Raw genomic sequence first — 18,948 nt, forward strand, 5'->3', positions numbered from 1 at the left:
AAGATTAAAAAGCTAAATCTGGATATTGTGGCAAAGCTATGGCCAAACTGGGGACAGGAGAACAGCCCACAGATACGTGAAGGAGAGGAAATTACATAGGATGAGTGTTAGCTGGCTGTGCTTCCTGCAGTTTGGGGTGATGAATACCAGAGTCACTCCAAAACCAAGTATCTGCCAGGTTTTATTCCATAAAACAAATTACCCCATGACCAGACAAAGCCCCCCACTCCCCTTGGGCCAAACAGCTGTACCCTCCCATTAGACCAGGGGAAACATCAGCATTTGGCAGAAGGAGCAGAGAGGGGCACACCTGGGCCAGACCTCTTTCCCCCTCCATCTCCAGAGTGCTGATGGGCAGCTCTGCTGGAAGAGGCCCCTTTTCCCACCATGTAGCTGGTGTCTCTTCCAAGAGAGATTCCATTGCAGTCCCAGGTGTGATTGTAACATGCACAGAAATTAATTAGTAGCTCACATTTCTGTAACCTTATTCTGCTTGTGAACCACTGGAATTTTTCAGTGAAGGCCAGAAGCTGCTGATACCATTATTTCTATTCGCCATTCACACCCTTCTCACATTTAAGCCTTTCATCCCCAGCTCCATCCCACCTTTATCTCTGCCAGCTAAAAGCCACTAGATAATTTTACCTCTAACTTTTCCCGGGAGCAAATGTAGACCCTCCAAAAGCTTCTAGGAAACTCAGCTCTAATAGTAGCATCTTTGTGTCAGGGATCCTCCAGCAATAACATAAAAAATGGCTAGCAGAGTTAAGGGGGAAAATCACAGCAAGGCCTGGTATCACTTATTGCTTTCGGGTTACAGTTCCCAAGTGATAACAGCTATTAGCAACACTTTGACGTCTTCCCTACCGTGGAGGGGAGGGCAGGAGACAGAAAACATGTCAAGCCATCACCTCCATGTTAAGTGATAAGTACCTATTTAGACGGCAGAGTTAAAGCTGAATGCATCAAGCAGGGAACACTTTGTGGGGGGAAAAAAAATTAAAAAGGCCATATAGATACATAAAAAGCAGGGTTAGGGTATTTGTTCTGCTGACAGCAGCTGTGATGGATTGTTTAAGAAAAATAGACTCCTTATGTTTTTCCAGGGCTCTCAGAAAGCAGGAGTCCAGCACTTTAATACTCTCAAATGACTGGCCTTGAGAGGCAGCAGAATGTCAGAGGCACGGGCTGGGCTGTCCCCACGCTGACACCTGCCCCGGCTGCCGGCGAGAGGCCGCGCTTCGGGCTGGGGGCGGCGTGTGCCGGCAATTTCCATCCATTTCCTTGGGCTGGCGGCTGCACCCTGACACCCGTCCCCTCCCCTGCTGCCCGGGGCCCACGCCTGGCGAGCCGGCGGGTCAGGAGCCGGGGGCGTGTTGGAAGTTGTGTCCTTGCCGACATTGCCTCAGCACTGCCCACGGCTCCTCCACCCAGGAGGGAGGAGCAGGTCTGGGGATCCATGGCCTGGGATCACAGCAGCAGGCATACAGGCTGCAGGATGTACGTTTGATTCCCACCAAACCTGCCCCTGTATTTAGATATGTAAACTAGGTGTTGCTCCTCGTTTCGGTGAGCTGCTGAAGCATTCCCGGCTGACCTCTGCAGGATTGCACGATCCATGGAGCCTGTCGGGAGCGACCAGGCTGAGCCTCGCAGCGTGAGCAGGGCTGATGTGCCCTCGGGATCTGTGCACGCAAGCGGGTAAAGCCGTACATCCTGACACATCTGGCACGGCACAGCTGGGCTCCAAGGGGCAGGAAGGAATCGCTGAACGGGGCCAGGGCTGCCCAGCATGGCAGGAGGGGCAGGAGGAAGGAGGGAGCACAGGGCTTGGACAAGATTGATGGCCTCGTTGCCATTAAGAAAAAAATTAGCCGGTGGCGGCTATCATATTAAAGGGTGAAGAAGCCGTGAATTATTTTCTTAAAGATCTTATCACTTACAATGATAATTTTACCTTCCAAAAGGCCACTTTTAATGAGGCAAGGCAGGCAAAAAGTCATGATTTAATGCCAGATTTTTTTTTTTCAAACACATTTTACTGCTTTTTTGTCCATGTTTAAAAAGCGCCAGTGACCTTTTTTTATTTAGCTTGCCCCAGGTGTAATGCTCAGTCTGATCCTCTCAGGGTTTATAACCTCCACAGAGAGTGCCTCTACCCAATGGAGAGATGATTTAAAGGGGAGGGAGAAATACGAACCTGCTCCACCACTCACATACAGCCCTTGCTCCATTTTTGATGGTGGGAGTCATGGAGGGGAGACCAGGGAGGGAGGAGGGTCCTCTCCCCCCAGCATCCTCATTCAGACACACTCTGAAGGGCAGCTGGGATGTACTGTCAGTCAGGCATGGATGAGCTGGGTGGTGGCCCTTCCCCAAAGGAAAAGACATATCTCAGCATCAAGGCTTGTTACCAACATGGTGAAGAACCTGATGTGGAGAGCATCTCCACATCAGGCCTGTCTGCACACAGAGCACCCAGTGCTATGTTTTTTGGCTGGGATGCCAGAATTTGGGTCTGCCATGCAGCATGGGCATGTATGAGGGCTGGGAGAGCACCTTTTCACTCCACAGCCATCTTCCCAGAATGCAGTAGAGAGAGGAATGGGAATTACATCACTACCCTTCCTCTGCTTGCCAGGACCAGTGAGGGAATGAGCAGAGTGGTGCAGGGAACAGCAAATCCTTGGCTTGGTGTACTGTGGTCAGGCATCCTCACTGGTTAGCCGTTGGCAAACAGCCTCAGCATGACAGTCTGGGGTAAAAGAGACCAAAATTGGGATGGCAGAGGCTGGCCTAATGCAGGTCACCCTGAGGGTGGGTGCCTTTTCTAATCCCTTAGCCTCAGAGCCTGCATCCCTGCCTGCCTCCATGGCTGCCCGAGAGGCAAAATGTGGCATAGCACAGGGAAATGAGAAAAACAAATGAAGTCAAGTTTCCTAAGAGTGAAGGGGAAGTGTGACTTGGCATCTCTAACGCTGTGTTTAACATGCCGGCAAGGTATTTAGAATTGAAGTGCTTGCACACAATTTAAAAATAGACAGTTTATTAATCTAAACTGCAAGTGTATGTAGAAGAGGCCTCGAGATTGACATCTTTGGGATTAGTTTAGCCCTGCGTTTTTCCAGAGGTCATTGCCATGGTGCTCAGGAGGTTTGTGGAATAAATGGGGCCGGCATTCTTCCTGGGACCACACGCTAAAAACTAATACATAACGTTTAATTTACTGTCTCCATAGCTAGCTCAACCATTTTTCACATAATAATATTGGATTAGAGCTACCAGAAGCTGAGGGGGGGAACAGGAGGCGGGCAGAGTTTGTCTGTCTGTCGTGGAGGAATGAGGAGATGGGTATTTTTTTCCCCTGTTCTAGGATACATTGGAAGACAAAACAGATTTAACCCTCCCAGCTCCAGGATGCTTGGCTTATTAGGGCATTAACGCTGCTGCAGTTAGGGCTGTCATTCTGAGTCACAACTGGAGGCTTTGAGCCTCATCCCTATGTTTTTTAGGACATGTACAACCCTGCTTATTCAAAAATGGTCCTCACTCTCTCTTAGAAAATAAAGAAACTAAACAGCAGGAGCTCAGGGTCTGCACTCTGCAGAAATTTTGCAGAGGGCTTTTCTAGAAATAAATAAAAGCTGTTCAAAGCCCATTAGCAGTTGGGTTTAGCCAACACATGAAGCCAGGGAGCCTCCCTGCTCTATCCATCTGTCCCTTGGAAAGCGGAGGCTGGGCTCTTGGGGCAGCCTTTGATGGGTGCCCCAGCCCCGTGAGCTCCCACTGGGCCTCCCGGTGCCTGGCATCCCTGTTGGGCTGAGCTGAGGAGCAAGCCAGCCCAAAGATGTGGTCAGCAAAGCCCTCAGTTGGCGGAAGTGCTTCTGTCCAAGGAAATAACTGAGCTCCCCAGCAGGCAACTCCTCTGTGATCCCTTTCAGGACATCTCATCTCCCCACAGCTGGTAGGGCTGTGCTTTATGGCAGAGATCTGCACTGCACACTGGGACGTGCCTCTTGCCCATGGGGTTGAACTCGGTATCCCAAACTGCCCTCTTCCACTGCCACCCCAAGCCTGCCTTCCCTCCATGCCCGTGCCAGCTGCACTGCTGTGCTGTTCTCGTGGAAAGCTGTCCAAGCCAGGGAGATTGCTTGCTGCTGACTGAACCTATTTGTATGCTGAGTCATTTTTCCACTTTCACATATCTTTCCCAAAAAATGCACGTTTTTTCACGTTTCATTTCAGCCCAGAGGCAAATATTTCTGGAATACTTGCCTTTCTCCAAGGTATTATGCTTTTTAATAATGTTGTCATCACACTTGACCTGTCCAATTCAGATGATATCTACACTTCCCTTCACAAACACACACATCTCCAAGTAGTCATTTATTGTCAAATCTTGCCAGCTGATTCTCAGAAACAAACATCTGCAGAGCTGCATTTCCAGTGTACATTTTTTCACAATGTAGTGGGCTATATTTAGCCTAGTTTAGCTAATTTTTAATTTAAATTAGAATTTTAAATTTCATTTTTCCTTCAAAGTACTCTAATCACAAAGTTCAATTGCAACTCAGTGTACATTTATTTAGATGCTGTCAAACTCCCATAGTAATTTTCCTGCTAGAGTTCACTGTGTGTAGAATTTAGACTTACCTACTATGGACTTGAAGTTTATCAGTGATCTCTTAGGTCTCAAATATCACTGAGCTTTTTAACCTTCTAAAAGGCCCTTTTTTTTCTGTGCTACTTATTAAAATAAATAGCATCATTACTGAAGGAAGAGGAAGTTGCACTGCAAAGGTGCTGAGAGCTTTACTGCAGTTTACAAAGCTATTGAGAGATTTAGTGGCACTTAAAAAGGGCAGATGAGGACATGTAAGCACTGCTCCACCTCAGCAATCCTGTGTCTTACCATGAGAATTTCTGGTGTGGTCCTCACATATTATTTCCATCAGGGCCTGATTCTGCCCCAGACAGCAGACCTGGGGTAAAAATGACTGTCCCATTGTTGCATGATTCATTTGTAATTTGCAAGACCCTGGTCCCTTCATGAGGCAGAATCCCTTGGAAAGAGCAGAGTCAGTCCCACAGCCCAGTATTCCATCCCAGCACAGTCCCACAACTCAGCAGACACTCTCCATGGCTTTGAGGACAGCTCAGAGACAGGCAGAGAGCTCAACAATGCTCGCAACATGAATTTCTCCTTTCTCTTGCAGTCAATTTTGTTGTCGGCCTCAATCAAGCGGGAAGGAGATTCTCCAACAGCATCACCCCACTCCTCAGATGACATCCATCACTCAGACAGATACCAGGTAAGCAGGTAGATGCTGTTGCTGGTCTCAGCCTTAGGCAGGGAGCCAGCACACCCCAGTGCCCACAGCTCTCTCTGTGTGACAGCTTGCTCTTGGCTATGCAGTCACTGCCCTGGTTCTCCCACGGGCATCGTGGGGACATGAGCACGTGGCCCCTCATGGGACTACAAAGGTGGGCTTTTGTCTGCAAAGTCCTCCCAGCTCTGACTAGAACCACTGTGGTATTTAAAAAGGTTTTAAAATCTTTGTATTATGTATTATGTAATCTTTGTATTTGCATTATATTCACCATTTTGGTCTCATTTCCATGGCTGTGTTTGTCATTACTCACCCTGTGCCCACTGGGAAACTTACAGAGAAGTGATGTTTTTTACTCAAGACTCCCATCCAAGACAGAAAATAGTCTGGACAATCCACAGCCATGCCAGCCTGTGTTATAAAACACTCTCTTCCCAGAGGAGCAGCAGGTCTTGACTTGGGTAATGCAATGAGTAAAACTTGAGGGAGATGGAGCAAGAAATGAAGAAAAGGGCAGCAGCACAAGTACAGCTTGGCTGATTGTAAGTCTGTCTGTTTTGGGGCAGGCTGGCACACTTGACTCCAGCTCAACACACATCCAAACTGTTTGGCTGCAAGCCTGTACTCAGCCACTGGCTTCAAGTAGGCTTTGAAAGGCAGCAGGTAAATTAGTGCTGGTCTTCAGCACAGACCCAAGCATGCGTCCACTTGCTGCATGGACAGACTGGGTGGGCTGAGGCTGTACCAGCATGTCAGACACCCATCACCCTCTATTCTGTGCTGGTCTGCAGCCATACCCTGGTCCCAGGGTCAGGTAGGCACTCGTATCTTCCTGCATCAGCCGCTTTGCACGTGCCAAGTCAGTGTTTGAATCTGCAGAGAAAGGCTGATGACCAGTGCTGAGGCTCTTATTGAGCCGACCCTGTTATAACAGGTGTTCCTGAAGATGGGTCCTGTTAGTAGCAGATTCATACATTGGTTGCCCATTATTCCATCTCTTCCTATTTATTGGTTGTATTATCAGTTGTGGATCATATTCCCATGCGGCTCTGAGTTATAACTTGGTGTCACGTCACAGCCGCTTCATCATCCCACGAACAATAAAAGCTGGTGCAAAGAGAAGCAAAACCATGCAGAAGATACAGAAATGCCTGTTTCAGGTAATCCTGCTCTCTTTCATGCCTGTTTATTAAGGCTAACAAATAAATTATGTTCATTTCAAAAGGGCATGGAAGAGATTTTTGCCATGGCCCCTTTAGTTGGAGAATCCCCCTCCCTTCCCACTCTGTCAGACATCAGTCTCTGTGAGATTGGTGGCCCCTTGCAGTCCTCTGTTCCTGTACATTTTTGTTATGTCATACTGAAAAGCAAATATTCCTAGCAGAAGCCCCTCTATGTGCTGAGTCCACCTACTCTCTAATGTGCTTTAAGTTTGTGAGTGTATTTTATGGAGGGTTGCAGCCCTTAATACAAATGTGTAATGGGAGTTGTAAGTCTGCACTGCAGGGAGAAAACACCTTTGGGGCCTGATTTTCATTTAAGCTGGTGCTGGCTGCGTTATGCTGCACTGGCAGTGTAAAGGGACCTCAGAGTGGGTGCCAAGGGTGTGTAAAGCCTCCGTGTATTCTTAATAAAGCCACAATATGAATGAGAATCCAGTCTGCTTGGCTTACCAAGGGAAAAAGACCGGGAAGCAGAGCAGAAGACTCTTATGGTGGTGATTTTAAGGGCTGCAAAATTCAGCTTTCCATATGCAGAGGTGTGCTGGTATTATGATTGTCCCTTGTGTTGTGATCTAATCATGATTATACAGTGTATTAGTAACATGCTAGAATGTGAGTTATTGGTGTTTGGGTTTTCAGAGTTCCTGTGGCTCAGTTTTCTTAGTCTTTGTGCTTATATACCAAGGGGATACTTAGGAAAGGAGACTTATGAATAGAAGTGCTACGGAAATAGGGGCTTGCACAGCACTTGGGCTGCTTGCATTGCTCCCCACGTTGAGAGGGGGCTGCAGCGAAGGCAGTGGGGTGGCTCCTGGATGTGGGGAGGAGGCATCCTCCTGCCTCCCCTGTGCCAAGCCACTGGTGTGGTACGTGGAGACTGATCAGACCCAGGTAGTGGCAGCCAATGGATTTGGTCAGTAGGGGCTGCTCCTCTTACAGTATGTTCTGTCAGACAGAGCTCTGAGTAAAAACAAAGCCATTTTAGTTACATTTAGATAAAACCCTGAATACCCAGTGGAGAAATCAACAGCAAATTACAAGCGATTAATTGTACAAAAGATGGTGTTTCAGGCTTGGAGGGAGCCCACAGAATATTTGTGACTGAATAGCAAGTGTAGTGTAACCAAAAGCCTAAAATCCTTGTCCAGGGAAGGCTCACTTCCCTCCCCCCAGGCTCAGGTAAGCGTGCCTCCCAAAAGACAGCTCAATTCATTAAAAGGGTAAAGCCAACAATCAGCAGCTTTGATTTTTTAAGTAAGTGCATGTATGAAAATCCAGCTGCGTGTTCAGCAGGCAGGCAGAGCTGGGATGTAGGACAGACTGTGCAAAGCTCACCAGCACCTGAACTGTCCAGCTGCCCATCATCATCTGGGGCAGCAAAACGTACATCAGGGTGGTTTTTGTTTTTCATCTGAGTAAGAAGCAACAGGTCTGGTGCCAGAGAGAAGACCCAAAATTTAGGTTTGATTCCAGGAAATAAACTCTGAGGAGTCTGCAGAGAAGGGAAGATAGAGGATTTATGTGTACAGAAGCCTCCGTTGCCCAATTTGTAGCCCCCAGCTCTGTCCCAACCTCAGGCCATTCTCCTGGGGCCATCCTCCACCACAGCTGTGCAGCAGATACAGGAGAGAAATCCATGAGACAGCTCTGACCGCCCAGGTTTGCTGAAAAATGGAAAGGAGAAGAGGGAGGAGTGCCTGGAAAGTGCAGGCTCCACCTGTAGTCAAGGTGTGCCCACGGTAGGGGCCATTTCTGGGTAAGGCAGGCAGGTGTCAGAGCCCTGGAGCTGAGGTGGATGCTCAGCATTGCTCCAGCAGATACAGATGATGTCGGGAAGCAGGGAGGAGGCTAGACTTCCACTTGCCAGGGCTCTGCTTCCCCAGGGCCCCACTCCCCCAGCCCTGGGAGCTCCATGGCAGGGCGGGGGCCACACACCTGTCTTTGGGTCCTATTAGCCCTGGATTCTGATTGGCCAAAAGACCTCAGGCTCTAGTCCTTGATTGGGCAAAAGAAGTCGGAGAGTGTCACCCTGGTGCCTAATTGGCCAGTGCCTTTGGCTTATTTTTGGGGCCAAGGCTCTAATTGGCCTGTGATGTTGGACCTAAAGGGTGCTCAGTTATTATTGGACAAGGAAATCTGCTTCCCAGTTGCTCCCAGGCTGACCCTGAGCAGCAATCTTACTTTGGGGTTTGATTGAGCATGGTCCCTTGGGTTCCAGTGAGTCCTGATTCCTGGTTGGCCAGGCACCCCAGGGTTCAAGTAATACCCGATTTTTGATTGGTCAGGTGTGCAGGGTACAGTAACCCCTGATTTCTGATTGGCCAGATCCCCCGGGTTCCAGCCGCCCCAGGGCTCTGATTGGCCGGGCTCGCCGGGAGCTGCCGCCCCCTGTAGGTTGTCATGGGAACTGCCTAGTGAACTCTCACCCGCGCGCCGCGGGTCACATGACCGGGGCCAACATGGCGGCGGCCGCCGGGGGCTGATCGGCGGCGCCCGCCGGGCCGCGCCGCATCCACCCGCATCCCGGGCCCGCCGCCCGCTGCCCGCCCGCGGCGCCCGCGGCTATGCAGAGCAGCAAGAGGGGGCCCGGCGGCGGGGGCCGGGAAGAGGTGGGTGCTGCGGTGGGGGGGAGGCCCGCGGACGGTGCGTTGTCCCGAGGATGCGCGGGGGACCAGTACGGGCCTTGTGTACGGGCGGGGGGCGAGTTGTGTACATCCGCGTCCTGACGCTTCTCCGCGCTTGTCTCCCTTTTGCAGACCTTCCTGCGGGTGCGAGCGAATCGGCAGACCCGGCTGAACGGTGAGTGCGGCCCGCATCGTGCCTGCCCCTCCAGAGAAGTTTCCAGAGTTGGGCCGAGTTGTGTGACACCCCCGCGCCCCCCACACCACAGGCCGGGAGCCGCCACCAGCCTCGCCGGGGCCTCGGCGTGCCGGGGGGACACAGGGGGAATTGGGGTGAAGCCCTCCACGCTCACCCCCGGCTCCCCAGGGAAGCGGCTCCCACCGCCGGGTTCCCCCCCCCGCCGGTATAAAACAGGCTCCAAAACCCGTGTTTTCAGTGTGGGGCCCGGCTGCTGAGCTTTCACCGCTCACGTGGCTGAATCTTGCAGTAAACTTTTAAGCAGCCTGAGTGTCGTCTGACGTCATGGTTTGTTTTGTTTGGGTTTTTTTACTCTCAAACTCATAGATGCTGGTATGGTAGTTTCATTATTGTATCTGTGGGTGCTCCTAACAAGTAAACAACTATTTCTAGTGGACAGCAGCCTGGTTTCCAAAAAACCAAATCAGACATGACTTTATTTCAAGTTTATTTCTGCTTTGAAATTGGAAAGAAAAGCTGAAAAACTTTTTTTATTAGAGCTGAAGAAGTTAAAACTTTTCTCAAAGTTCAGAGGTCAGAACTTACCATGTACACAGTAACAATGTTCTACCATCTGGTTTTGTACTGCTTGTAGCTACTTTAGTATGTAACATTTAGTCAGAATTTGGTTGTTTGGGCTAATAGGCTCATTAATATCGAGCTTCCTGCCGTGATAGTTCAGGATAACACCTCTGATGTTGTGCTTTTAGAGTTTATTTAGAAGAAGATCTACTTGAACAAAGTAGCGAAATGGTTTAGATGTGCCAATAGCAAAGCAGTTTGCTGGAATTTGAAGCCCTCCGTGTTTAGTGGAGTCTTAAGCAAATAGAAGTTACTGATCCAAGTCTTTGATGAGTTAGATTAGGTGAATTCAGAACTAGCCTTGGGATTTTGAAATATCAACCCAGAGGACGAAAAAACTGCAAACTCCAGAAAGTCTGTTAAGTCACAGAACAAAGAAATAAGTTACTTTGCACCAGTTACAGGTAACTGCTGGCAAGGGCTCACTGCACTCCAAGATGAGTGCAGAGAGCTGCCAGTGCTGGCAGGCAGACACAGAGAGTTCAGATGGCTCAGATACACCGAGGTGCTGCTCTGTGGTGACTTGTTTTGTGTGACCAAGGTCTCTAGAGTCAAGGATGTCAAACTGTTCCTTTATTATAGTTGGATAGCTAGGGCTAAGCTCTCTCCTTCCACCTTTTTTCAGGCCAACAGTGTGCAGTCACCTTATTTTAAATATTTTTTAAAAGTCTGAGCCAGACTTGTGAAATACTTGGTGTTGTGGAGCCCTTCAGTATGAGAAGAAGCTCTTGGTGTGAGTGTGCTCTGCTGCACTGGCTCAGTAATGCTTCGTGCTTTTGTCCTTTTTACCCAAAGGAGGGCTGCAACACAATCTGGGTAGGCTGTAATCTCCTTTTGGGAACTCTTCTTGGCTTGTTGGATGTTTTTGTGAACCTGTGCTCACCTAAAGGGAGGCAGGTAGTTTTGTACTGCATTTGCATTATTTTTGCTGTATGTTTTACTCTTTTTGTATGTACCTTTTGTGGTACAGCCATATTTCAAATGAAAGAACATATATGCTGCCCTAATAATGCTGGGGTTCTCTTCTTCACCCTGAGATGAAGAGGGTCCAGATGTCAGGGAGCTGGATGCAGAAATTCAGGTGCTTTGGGTCTCAAAGAAGGTCAGATTAGATCAGAGCTGGTTCCTTCTTACCTTAGCACCTTAGCTTTCTGTGATTGATTAGTGCTGTTCCCAGAACATACCTGTAGTGCAGTCTGCACCCAGCCAAATGGTTGGGTGGGTTCTGCTGCTCATTTCTCTGCATGTGTCTCTACATTTGTACTTCTGAATGCTGCCTGCTTTCCAGTTTCATTCTCCACATTTGTTTGCATTGATATAACTGCAGTGTTTGTAGGCTTTGCCACCTTATTGTTGAAGAGTAATTTGAGCAGTAATGTTTTAGATGAAGAACACTGGCGTGCTTTAGGGAAAAAAAAAGCAACCTCTTATTTATCTATATCTTGTATTTAAATGTGCTTCTAATCAATCATGCAACTTTAGTTTCCTAATCCTGATTATTTTACATGATTAGAAATTGTGTAGGACTTGTCCAAAGACAGCTGGCTCCTTGTTTCATATTATTGTTGACACACTGCAGAAACTTAAGATATAGCAAATGCAGTCTGTAAAAAAAAAAATCTATTCCATTTGTTTTTATTATGTTTTATGTGTACTTTTCAATATTGTTGTATACAGTTTGTCTTGGTATTTCTGTCAAGCTTTTATGAGCCGAGTTCTAGAAGCACTTCTGGAAACTACTCCCATAAAAAGGGCTCACAGTGTTTGCTCTTCCTCCACATTGTCCTTGACCCAAATCTTGGCTTCCCAGGCTGTTTGTGACTCAGTCTTGTTTGGACCTTGATGTTTTCCATCCTGTTGTGTTCGTCCGGGAATGTGCAAAAGCAGCTGTGGGAAGAGAAGGTAGAGAAGGAAATGTCTTCTGTGACCTGCTATTGGCCTGGCCACAACATGATTAGGTCCTGATAGTAACGTGGTTCATATGTACCTGACTGGCCAGAGTTTTAATTCTGTAAATCAGACCTGTAACTTGAGCTGTAAGTAAGGCATTTTCAAGCTCAGGAGCTGGAGATTAATGTTCTGTCTGTTATGCTCTTGAGTGTTTGTATCACAACTTCCCTGTCAGCCTCAGTGAGTTAATCCTGCACCTCTCACCTGTGCTAAACTCGCTTTGCAGAGTTTATGTCCTTGTGAACCCAGGAGCATGAGGTGCTGATTCCTGATGAACCTGTGTGACAAAGGAAGCATTTCTTTCATTTGCCTTATTTCCAGTGTTGCCAGACTGAAAACTTTAAGCCACCCTGGAAATTGATGCTTGTGGAGATTAGCAGTGCAGAGCAGTTAGGTAGTCATTCAAAATTAGAGGCACAAAGTTTGGCTTAGTGTATCAGAGCATGGGTTCAGCAGGTTAAGTAGGTGCCAACCTCAGAGAATAGTGTCACATTGAAGGTTGCTGAAAATTATCTGTGTGGAACTTTGGCCATGCAAATCTGAAAGCTGCACTGAGACCCTTTTGTGAATCTGGCCCTTAATGTTCGTTTCTGGGCAGATGAGCAGCAAATTGTACTTTAAGTCTGGAACAGATTCCTTCTTGACCATATAGTTACTTGCTTTTGCTTAGTCTTGAGATGGCTTTTCGTGCTCTTCCATTACTGCCATTGTTCCCTTGCATCAGATGCTGTGGATGAGTTTGATCATTCGCAAAAGCTTTTTGTGATAGACCTGACAAAAGTAGGTATAACCACTCCTCAGGACTCCTCTAGTAGATTTGCAGAGAGCAGGTGCTAGCTCCTGTGCTTGAAAATCTTTGACTCAAATTTAGGATTATTTCCAAAGTTTGCATTCTCAGGTGAGTTGTGAAGTGGGTCCTTACAAGGCTCCATTTGCACCTCCCTGAGAAGATGAATCCAGTTTTGGTGGTTACCCTAAGTGTCTCTCCAAACAGACCATGCAGTTTGTTGAACCACGACCATGTCCTGTGCTTATGTAGCTGATGGGTGAGGGAGGAATAAAGCTGGATGATTTTCACTGGAAAGGAGACAAAAATGTTTCCACTTAATTTGATTGGCCTGCCATTGTAGGAGCTGCTAATGATGTCTGCATAGGACTCAGGGGACCACTCAAACTGGTGGAAGGAACCATAAGAGATATTGCTAGTAACTTAATCATGTCCTTTGATGCTGTAGGAGAGGTTGGTGCAATGTCCACTGCTAGATCCTGTGCAAGAGCACTTCTGAGGTAATTAGTGCCCTGTCCTGAAGGTGAATTTTTGCTTGGGGAGGAGACTACCAATGAAAACTAAAATCCATTAGCTTTTCTCACAGGAAGTTTGGCTGGACTACAGGGTAACATGATCTTTAAGCATTAATAAGGTTCAGCCTTGATGAGGAGAGCTCATTGTTAGAAAAGATCCTCGGTTTCTCCTGCCAATAAAGCAGCAGTGATGGGTTGGCTCCTTGTCTCTGCACCTGTGGGAAGGCAGGAACCGGTGTGCCCTCAGCAGCAGTGGCTTTGTCAAGTGCATTTTGGCTCCTTCTCTAGTGCAAGCAGCCTCACCTTGCATAGCCCCACAATAGAGAAGTACATATCAGTGAAAGGAAGAGCAATTCCCTTAGCCAGCACAGCTCCTAGGTTAAATCAGAGACCATAACATCCCCCTCCCCTTGCAGAGGATCCCAGTTCTTGCTCACCTCCATGTGCTTCTTTCTCATTCATCTGCTGTGGTGACTTAAACTCCCCGGGTGCCTTATGGTTTCATGTAATCTGAAGGAGAACATGCACTTGCAGCAGGAGCCGTTTGTAGGGTAATGTACATCTTTACAAGTGAGGCCTCAGAGGTGCTGGAAGCCCTCTGATAGCCTAATAATAATTATTAATTCTAATAAAAATTAGTGAACTCCTCACCTCCTGGCAGAAGGTTGGAATAATAGCTATGGAGTCTTTGTTCAGTTATGCCTTAAGTTTTAGCTTTCATATTTTCCAGATTCTGTAGTGCATTAGTATATAACTCTGAACTTCCTATGAAGTTTTAGCAAGTTCTCTTCACAGTTTAGTTAGGCAAAACAATCCTTTTCCAGCTCAAGAACCAAGGACACCATTGTAGCTTCAGGCCCAAAAAGTATAAACAACAGCAAATGGAGGAGAGCAATCTGAGGGGATGGGACTTCAGAACCTGAAGCTGTAATTGGACAATTAACCCAAATATGTAAATGTACCAAAACTTATAAAAGTGTAAAAACATGTGACCTGTCATCCATCTTGGGTGTAGCCTTGGCTGGGCTCTTGTACTGCCCAACTATCTTTTGAAGGCCTTTTTAATAAATACCTACTTTATTCCTTTAACACTGTCTAGCTTCTGTTCTAGGTAGCCTCTCAAGGCATCACAGTCAGAGGTAAGAATGGGTCAGGCTTGTGAAAAAATCCTCCTTCCCTGAGTTCTGTCCTCTTTGTACATCCAGTCCTCAACTGGCTGCATTTTTATCTTCCTGAATTACAGGAGAGAATTACTTTTTCTTTTTTTTTTTTTTTCCCCTTTCCATGCTCTTGCGACAGGAGCGAGGGGGAGAGGGATTAGTGAGCTAATTAGAAATGATCGCATCTATCAACACTAATTAGCAATCCTGTGGTCTCACTTGCGTGTTCTTTTGAGTTGCTCCCCTTCGGGACAGCGCCACAATCAGCCCCTGCCTTTGGGGCCGCTCCGTCCCTGCCGCGCTGATTGGAAGTGATGGCCGGGCTGCGTGTGTCGGGCAGGGGCAGCGCCGCTCGGATGTGCTTTCCAGGCTGCTCCCTTTCCATTCCTCCTGTCACCAGGGGCACCCGTGGCCTCCGTGGGCATGCCGCTGCTAATGAGCAGAGAATGAAAATGGCAGGGGGATTTGTTTTCAACACCTCTTTTCCTCCAGTGGCTTTTTCACTTGTGGCGCTGCAACTCAAAGGGCTGCTTCTCTGTGGAGCTAAATGAGTCAAGATAGGTGCTGGCTGCTGGGTCTGGTGTAGAGCTGGAGCAGAGCGAGGGTCTCTTCCCTGCTCTGCACTAGCATTTCGGCAGCAGATCAGGTGCTTGTTCTGGCAAAATGGTCCCAAGAATTTTTTGATAGAAGACCCAAAATAAATTGTCTTCCTTTTGTCACAGTTACAGTGTATGGACTGGAGGATGGCAGTAAAAAAAACCCTAAAAATACTAATAAATTCACCAGGCAGGCTGCTCTAACTGAATTGTCTGGCCATGGGGAGCCCTACCAGAATAATTAAACTGCTCCTTCCTTGCATTTCCCTGTTAAAAACATGATGAGGTGAGGGAAAATCATGTGTGCGATTAGGATAGAGAAGGCTTTGTTTCTGTGTTTCTTTCCAGATGGGTGTTTGCTGGGGAATGCTCAAATCATATCTGATTCCAGCCTTCTTCCATATTTTTTGCTGGCTCTACAGGGCTAGTGAGGCAAGGAAAGAGCATCCTAAACTTACGTGAAAGAGCCATGCTGAAGGATATAGGTATGCACTAAACCAGAGCTTCAGAAATGTCTTGGGCACTAAAGTACAAGCCAGAAAGCGTGTGGCTTAACTGCCTAAAAAAGAGGACTGTGGAGCTGGCAGTGTGGTTACCCAGCAAAAGAGAGGGTTGTGGAGCTTCAACAAATAAAATTTAGACAAATGATGAAAGCTCTGTGTGTTGAGTCTTTGTTGCTCAAAGTGCCAGATACCTAAACCATTCTTGTTTCCATCTCAAGTTGCTCTCTCTTGTTCTAGGAATGGCGCATTTACAGAATGCTTTCCAGGATGTGAGGAGTGGAGATGTATTTTTCAGGGAGTTTTCATGCAAATATATTTCAATGAGGAAGAACAATGCCCAGGGAATAATTTGAAGGTTTCTTAGTGGTGGAGCATGAGAGAGTATAGAGGATGGTGAATACTCCTAGTTCCAGATTGTGGGAAAGTATATCCTAAGCCTGAGTCCTGAGTCCAGGGAAGCCGACAAGAAAGTCTTGAAGGAGGCCTCCATGGTCTGTGCTGATGTGTTCAGCTGAAACTTTATAATTCACTTGATGTGTGTGTTGTAAACTGATGCACTTTAGAAAGCAATTGACATAAACTTTCCTGTACACTGGTCCTTCTCATCCTGGCATTCCAGAAGCTTTCTCTGACTTGTTGGCTGCAGGGAGCTGTTGATCCCACAGTGCTCAGGCATGAAGGCTTTCAGAGCATGCTGCAGTGCTCACAATGTCAGTAACGATTTCTGGCTAACACAGCTTTTTGGTGGTGTCATCTCTCATTATCACATGGGCTTTCCTTGGGCTTTTTCTTGTCTCTCATTCAGAATTTTGACCTTCCTTATTAATTCAACAGTGACTTTCCTGCAGCCAGTGATTGAGTTATTCAGTAATACCTGCCTAAAGCCATCATAATAAAAGACAGAAGTTCTTTTTAATGCAAATGATTTGGTTCCAGATGTTTTGATCACATTAAACGATGGCTCAAATTAACCAGCTATTGGATTAAGCAACAGGCTATCTTGGCTGCTTTTTCTAATCATCGTGATTCCTAACATGTTTGTTTCCTAGAGCATGCTCTCAAGAAGGCAGTGTAGCCCCTAATTTTCATTAAATAAAAACAACAGAGAGAAGCTATCTAGCATGGGTCCTGTGTTTTTCATAGCAAATATTTTTATTTTCCCTAAATATTACCTGCTACCAACTGCTCTGAATTGTTTATGGTGTTCTGAGGAGTTTTTTAGGGTGTACAGGAGGCTTTGTGGTCCTGGAAGTGATAGTTAAATACCTTGTCCAAGGTTATCAGGTGCTACATCATCCTTCTACATTCTAAGCAATTTCTTGTAGAAGGAATAGATGTGTTAGTGAAAGGGCCTCAGACTCAGAAGGCAAAATCCAAATCGGGGTTCATTGGCTTGATCACTCAAAATTGAAAACAATTTCAGGTTTCCAAGGGAAAGATTTTAACCATTCTAATAACTTATCATGGGTTGTGCAGCAGATATTCCTTCTCCTAGTTGTTAAATTGTGAATAGCTGCCTCTGTGGAATCAGAGTGCTCAGCTACAGGTTACAGATTTCCTCTGAAAAGTGCCAAGTAGCAGTCTCTGTATTGTTTATAGAGGTCAGAATAGAGTTACAATGGGATTTTCTGGTGTGAAATCTTACCATTTCTGCCAAGGGTTTATTATTTGGAGCTCAGCAAATAAGGACTGGATCTACAAACTTGACATGTTTTCCTTTTTTGTTTGTTTTCTTTCCCTGGTTTCTCCATGCAGCTCGGATTGGAAAAATGAAACGGAGGAAGCAAGACGAAGGGCAGGTATGTCCCCTCTGCAGCCGACCTCTGTCAGGATCCGAGGAGGAGATGAGTAGGCATGTGGAACAATGCCTTGCAAAGGTAGAGGCGCAGCAGGATCACCAGCTGCCATTCCCTTCTCCCTACTCCCAGCTCTGTCTGCAGTTGACCTAATGTGGGGCAAAAACTAACATTACTAAGCTTGCAGGCAATGCTAACTGTCACCCTAAGATCTGTAGTCATTTCTTTGTCTGGGAAGATGGATTCTTCTGGATTTTTCTGCTCTGTTGCATTAGTAACTTTTTACTTCATGAGCCCTTCTGCTGTTACAGAAGTCTAATTTTTAGATTTTAAAGGTGGAGCTATTGAAATTTATGAACCTTTTGTAGGATTTCAGGCATCCTCTGTAGCACAGGAAGAACAGTTCATTCTGATCTGTGCCTTTGACAACTTTAGAATTATTGTTTGTTGGGTTCTTTTGTAGCAGACTGAGATTTGTAAAGGTTGCATGACCATTTTACTCCAGGGAAGTGCATTTAAGCAGAACCATTCTCTTGCTGTTCGTCCCAAAAACAGCAAGGAAAGAGAAACAAGCCCTGGGGGAGGGAGAGGGTTTGGTCATAGGGCTTTTTGTTCATGTTTCTCAGGAAAAACCTTCAGTAGAGGACTTGGTGCCTCAAGAGGTGCATAGTATAAAGAGAGGTGTATATTGATTAGTATGCCCCAAAACTATGTTACAGGAGAACACTTCGGCTAGGGGTCAAAGGAATCTCTGTTATCATGTCCCTCCATGATAGACAAATTTTGCATGCAAGCCAGGGGAATGCTTGTTGAAATGAATGCCAGCACTATTGTAGGGACCAGACCTTAAATTTCCTTGAGTAAAAATTATGAAACTTGCAACTTGTTTTGATCTTAGGTTATAAATTTCTTCCAGTATCTATTTACTTCTAGTTTAGATTAGTAGGAACAGGGATGGGAATAGAGGCTGCTGTATGCTCTATACTTTGCTATCCTGGGAGCAGTTCAGCTTTTCTTCCCCATCCCACCATGAGTTATGAACCCTGAAGAGCCATTTCGTGCATCTCAAGACTCTGCCCCTGCTTTACCCCATGCAGAGAGAAGGTTCATGCATGACTGAGGATGACTCTGTGGACATCGAGAACGAGAACGGCAACCGCTTTGAAGAGTACGAGTGGTGCGGACAGAAGAGGATACGGGCTACTACTCTCCTGGAGGGAGGATTTCGAGGTGCGCCAGTGTTTCAGGGGCACTTGTAAATCATTCTGCTGTGGAGTTATTATCTTTAAAGGGAGGGACGTGGGGATTTCCCTTCCACAAAAGGCAGAATCATCAGCCTTTGCCAGAATGTAAAGTGATTTCAGTTTTTTATCCCTCCTGAATGAGGAGAGTCAAAATTAGTGCAAATCTTGAACAAAGCATGGGGTTATTTCTTTCTTAAGGAATGGGGCTGAAGAGGGAATGGGTAGATCATATGGGGAAAGTAACATTTTATATATTATATATATAAGAAATACATGGAAATATGTGAAGAGAGGGAAATAGAAATGAAATTGTAAAAATTCCCAGCCTGGAGTGACGAAAGCTGGTGTATCAGCCTCTGGTGATGTATTGGAGGTGACAGCTAAGTCGCTTTAGCACCTGCAT

The 18,948-nt window shown here is 46.6% G+C and overlaps 1 protein-coding gene across 3 annotated transcripts in view; it reads left to right on the forward strand.

Moving 5' to 3' along the window:
• Positions 1-18,948, forward strand: part of RNF220 (ring finger protein 220) — a 220,514-nt gene that overhangs the window by 155,002 nt on the left and 46,564 nt on the right. The window contains exons 5-8 of one of the 3 annotated variants that reach the window (XM_005521088.3): positions 5,217-5,312; positions 9,310-9,352; positions 17,261-17,304; positions 18,399-18,531. In XM_005521088.3, the coding sequence (XP_005521145.1) occupies positions 5,217-5,312; positions 9,310-9,352; positions 17,261-17,304; positions 18,399-18,531 (316 nt within the window). Of the gene's footprint in view, positions 1-5,216; positions 5,313-9,036; positions 9,163-9,309; positions 9,353-17,260; positions 17,383-18,398; positions 18,532-18,948 lie in introns of those variants that run through there. The other 2 variants (XM_005521087.3, XM_005521089.3) reach the window with 2 other exon arrangements.

Source organism: Pseudopodoces humilis, chromosome 10 (assembly GCF_049639895.1).
Source record: "Pseudopodoces humilis isolate 2021_Gansu_Grassland_sample_001 chromosome 10, ASM4963989v1, whole genome shotgun sequence".
NCBI lineage: Eukaryota > Metazoa > Chordata > Aves > Passeriformes > Paridae > Pseudopodoces > Pseudopodoces humilis.